This window comes from Austrofundulus limnaeus, unplaced genomic scaffold (assembly GCF_001266775.1).
Source record: "Austrofundulus limnaeus strain Quisiro unplaced genomic scaffold, Austrofundulus_limnaeus-1.0 Scaffold14, whole genome shotgun sequence".
Lineage (NCBI taxonomy): Eukaryota > Metazoa > Chordata > Actinopteri > Cyprinodontiformes > Rivulidae > Austrofundulus > Austrofundulus limnaeus.
In genome coordinates this window covers 4,145,628-4,150,888 of record NW_013952416.1, presented here as the reverse complement: position 1 = coordinate 4,150,888, position 5,261 = coordinate 4,145,628, and the positions used below count along the sequence as shown (strand labels likewise).

Here is a 5,261-nt window from a genome sequence, read left to right as displayed (position 1 = left end):
GGATAAAACTGAGCACTCTTTAATTACTTCCTCTTCCCCTACGGTGATGCCCCCTGTGCGCTCCACAGCATATACTCTTTTGGACATGGACTTAACAGGACTGGAATCATTGTTGGAACCACAACCACCACCACCTCGAACTCTACAGCAACCACAACTTGGATCTGAAATCTCAATAAAGGAGTTTAAAACAATTATGGAAGACACAAAAACCGATTTTAAAAGAGAAATAAAAGACATGAAGGACATAATAATAAAAAGTGTGGGAGAATTAATTCAAGCCCAAAGTCAAGGTCATTATGAACACCTGGATGCGCAAATGGAATATTTTCTTTCACAAACAAAAACTTCTTTTGGTTGGAGATTGAAACACCAACAATCTGAGTTGTTAAAAGAGTTTGAATCTCTGCTCACCCCAATCACAGAGAGCATTTCCACCCTGAAAGAAGAGGTTTCACGCCTGCATGGGGAGATCTCGACCTGTCAAGCTACAATCACAACTATGTCAAAAGAAATTGTTACAAAAATTCAGCTTTGTCAGCAGACCACACCAGTGGATGAAACTGACCAGACCCTGTATCAAGACATTCCAGATCCAATGACACACATTAATAAASCGCGAATGGAATCCACGGTTCGACCTGGGTTAACAGGAGCCCGAATGACGACATGTGGCAATACCTTTGCACTAAACAGGACTCGGGACTTGGGAAAAAGTCCTGTAAAATTGTTGTTTCCAACATATGGCAAATTTGGAGATCCTTCTGATCCTTTGCAATACCTGGAACGGTGTGAGGATTATTTGGCATTGAATGCTTTYACAGATGAAGAACTTATGGCTACATTACGGAATGTGCTGCACGGAACAGCCAGAGATTGGTGGGATGTAGCCAGGCACCGCATAAATACCTGGGCTGATTTTCAGAGACAGTTTCAAGCTGCTTTTCTTTCTGAGGACTACGAAGACGAGTTAGCAGAAAGAGTAAGGACCCGAGTTCAAGGAGAAAARGAGAACATCAGGGATTTCATATACATGTACCAGTCTTTGTGCAGACGATGGAAACCACATATGGAGGAAGAAGATATTGTCAAGTTGATTTTGAAAAACATTGATCCCTCATTGGCCAGTCAGCTAAGAAGTAGCCGAGTAARGACTGTGGATGAACTTGTTCGTCCAGGGCAACAACTGGAGAAAGATAGAGACAATCAACAACAATATGACCATCGGAAACAGACCAAAATATTATCTAAACCAGTGGAGCATAGACCTCCTCAGCCTGACAACACAGCAAGACAAAAACGACCCAATTATAACCAGAATCATAACCGCCCCACTCAACCATTTTGTTGGCYTTGTAAGGATAATCACCCTCCTGCAACCTGCCCATGGGGTGGAAGTAATAGACCTCCTGCARCCTCAAACTCTTCCCAACCAACTAATAATACAACACTCATCTTGTCAGCTCCTGGCTCAGCGACACTTGGATCTCTCACAAACACTAGATTTCCCAGTGAACGTCACTCTATGCCTACTTCTTCCACAAACCCTTTACCAAGCCAATTGTTAATCCCCATTAGTGCAACCTCCTGGAAAGGAGCTGCAATTTTGGATACAGGTTCCTCTTACACTCTGATAAATGAGAAAGTGTGGAGTGAATTAAATGGAGAAATTCAACCTTGGACAAGGGGACCCTTGTATCTAGCAGATGGAGAAGGACGTCAGCCTTTGGGATGGAGCAAAATCCCCATTACCCTACAGAATCAGTCCGTTAATTTACCTTGTGTTATTCTGTCTGCACAACACCTCACTTTTCCTGTAGTTGTGGGTCTTGATTTCATTTCCCTCTCTGGCCTGCAGTTTGATGTTGCTGGAAAATGTTATTGGTTCAAGTCTAACAGAAAACAACAATATGATTTTTTTACCAGAATAGGCATCATGGCCAAAAGAGCAAGTGGCATTTTTCTCAGCCATATCTCCTGCRAATCTGGTTATGCTGGGGACAAATGAAGAACTTTTTCAGAAAGCAGTCACAAATGCACACTTGGATGAGTTTGGAAAACAGTCTTTATTGTGCCAACTGCGGAAGAATTCTGACATCTGTACCACCAAACTAGGACGTACAAATYTACTCAACCACAAGATTTACCTTTCTTATGATGTACCGATCAAACAGAAACCATATCGAGTTTCACCTGCTAAAGTACAGATTATTAAAGATCATGTAAATGATATGTTGGAGAAGGACATCATTGAGCCATCCACATCACCATATGCTGCTCCAGTTGTCCTGGTGCCTAAAAAGAATGACACAAAACAARGGTTTTGTGTTGATTTTCGGAAACTAAAAGCATGCACCCACACAGATGCCTATCCATTACCCAACATCCAGGACATTTTGGAATCTCTTTCTGGCGCTGTGGTTTTTACAACACTAGATTTGAACAATGGTTATTGGCAAGTCTGCATGGACCCAGAAAGCCGGGAAAAAACTGCTTTTGTGTGTCCACAGGGATTTTTCCAGTTTAAAGTTATGCCATTTGGACTGAAAAATGCGCCGGCCACCTTTCAGAGATTGATGGAAGTGGTGTTAGGTGAGCTCCGTGGAAAAAACTGTTTTGTGTATTTAGATGACATTATTATCTACTCTCCCAGTTATGAACAGCACAGTGTAGATATACAATCAGTARTAGATAAACTTCGTGAAGCAAATCTTACCATAAATATGAAAAAGAGTCAGTTTTTCTGTTCCTCCTTAAAATTCTTGGGACATGTTTCCGCATCCGGAATTGCAGTAGATCCGGAGAAAATTAAGGCTGTTCAGGAATTTCCTGCRCCCCAAAATATCAAACAACTTCAAAGATTTCTGGGAATGGCTGGTTGGTACCACCGTTTTGTTTCTGACTTCTCAACCTTGACAGAACCCCTAAATGCTCTGAAGAGAAAAGGGGCAAGCTTCAATTGGACACCATTGTGCCAAAGTTCATTTGAAACTTTGAAACAATATCTGATCTCTCCCCCCATCCTTGGTCATCCGGACTTGAGATTACCTTTCATTGTTTACACAGATGCCAGTGATGTGGGTTTGGGTGCGGTGCTAACCCAACAAACTGGACTGGGTGCTGAGCAGGTAATCGCTTTTGCCAGTCGTACCCTTAAACCAGTGAAATAAATTATTCAACAACTGAACAAGAATGTCTGGCTGTGGTGTGGGCCATTGAAAAATGGAGACATTATCTGGAAGGACGACATTTTACAGTTGTAACAGATCATTCATCATTGGTCTGGGTTTTTAAACATCAAAAACCCAGTACACGGTTGATTCGGCGGGTTCTCCGACAGCAGGATTTCTCTTTTACAGTTGAATATCGAAAGGGAAAATATAATACAGTTCCAGACGCTCTATCACGAGCRCCAATGGACACTGATAACCATTCCCCCTTTACTTGTGCAGTGGTACTACGGTCTATGCGAGATACTTCTCGTCAACTACTAATTACAGATGATGATATATGGAAAGCCCAACAAGAGGATTTGTTTGGACAAGATCTATATCAGAAAATATTGGAAAAAGGACCGGTGCAAGAAACCCCAACCATTAAGTACACCATTGTAGAAGACAAAATCTACAGAGTTGTCACAAGATTTAGGTCTCAGAAAAATATCACTCCATTCAAATGTTATCTGTTGCCATCTGTTCTGTCTTTTTACTGGGTGCTCTATTGTTAACTTTCATAAATCATACCAACTGTGCCTCCTTTTGACATGTCCAAACCATCTTAATCTGGCCATTCTATGTGATGTTTTATCATAATTCCTGGGACTCTTTCTGCACATTTTGCCACACTTCCTATTTTCCTGGATAGACTAATTGCAGCATAACTGTACTAGGTGCCTGTCTTTTATTAACTGTGCATTTACATGAATAGTTGAACCTGAGGTCCTATAACTGTGGCCTGTGCTTCTTGTAATCTCTCTGTTCCACCTGCCCCCTCTCAGTCAGACACATGTACTCTGTCTTACAACAGCTGAATTTCATTTCTCTTCTTTAACATCTCTGGAGTCCCTGCACACAGCATCCTGGTCTTATGACCCATATAAATCACTAACTCCTGCAGAAGCGATGGAGGTGGGAGGAGGAGAGCGAAGGTAGCATGTTCAGGAATGTAAACTCCTCCCGCCTCTCACCTCCACCGCTTCTGCCTGAGTTAGAATGAAGCTCAGAGGAGGGTAGTCTCTCGAGTTTTGGGTGCTGTGAGACAGCGCTCCGAACATGATCTTGCGAGACTTTTAACATGATCTTGAGGTGGAAAATAATGAATGAAAGACAGCTAACAAGCAAACAAAAACTTATTATTTTCACCTGGAGTGGGAAGAGGACTCATATGTAGTTCGAGCGCTGCCTTGTCCAAAAAGGATAATGTGGAACGACATTTCAAAACAATGCACAAATGCGGATTTCCTCCTAAAACAGCACAGCATCGATTTTCACACCAGAGGTAAGGCTAATGTAGCCCATCCTGCCTCAACACAAAAAAGGTCTTTCAGTGATGACGAAGTTATGAAAGAAGCGTTTGATGCTGCAGACATGCTCTTCCATGATTATAAAAATAAAAGTGAGATTGTGGCAGCTACAAAGACCTTGTCCAGGATGGTTGACATTGTGTCCAAATTCGTGTCCGTGTTTCTGCTGGTGTTGAAAATGAGGTTTTGACTCTGCAAAATGACATTGGGATCAAATCCTGAGCAACAAGTCGCATGGATGGAGAGTTCTGCAGTCTGCTGTCAGAGGAAATGTATCCTAACATCAAAAGATGTGCTTTGAACTTGACAGAACTTTTTGGATCTACCTGTGTGAGTCTGCTTTCTCTCACATGAAAATCGTCAAGTCCAAGAACAGATCCACAACAACTGATCATCTGGAAACCTGCCTGCGCCTCAACCACCTCCTACTGCCCGCCCTGGTTCCTCCTCTCAGTGTCAGAAGTCCCAATAAGGTAGACATTTATTTTTATATAGCCTGCATAAAAAGTTTTCTCCTCTAGATTTGTCACATTGTGTCTGTATGTTGTTTTTTTAAATATTTTTTACATTATTTGTTTTGTTACATTTTAGACCAGACTGACTGACACCTTTGTGTTTGTTATTTATTTATTTTGCAGTTTGGGTGTGCCCTTGTTTTCTGTACCTAACGTGTGTGTGTGTGTGTGTGTGTGTGTGTGTGTGTGTGTGTGTGTGTGTGTGTGTGTGTGTGTGTGTGTGT

At 41.9% G+C, this 5,261-nt stretch overlaps 1 protein-coding gene across 1 annotated transcript; it reads left to right on the top strand.

The window, feature by feature from the left end:
- Positions 1-6: 6 nt before the first annotated feature.
- Positions 7-1,560, top strand: LOC106513761 (uncharacterized; the record flags this gene model as incomplete). Its single annotated transcript, XM_014002747.1, is given in 1 exon segment — positions 7-1,560. A coding segment is annotated over 1 exon segment (1,514 nt), but the record flags the coding sequence as incomplete, so codon positions are not given.
- Positions 1,561-5,261: the final 3,701 nt, after the last annotated feature.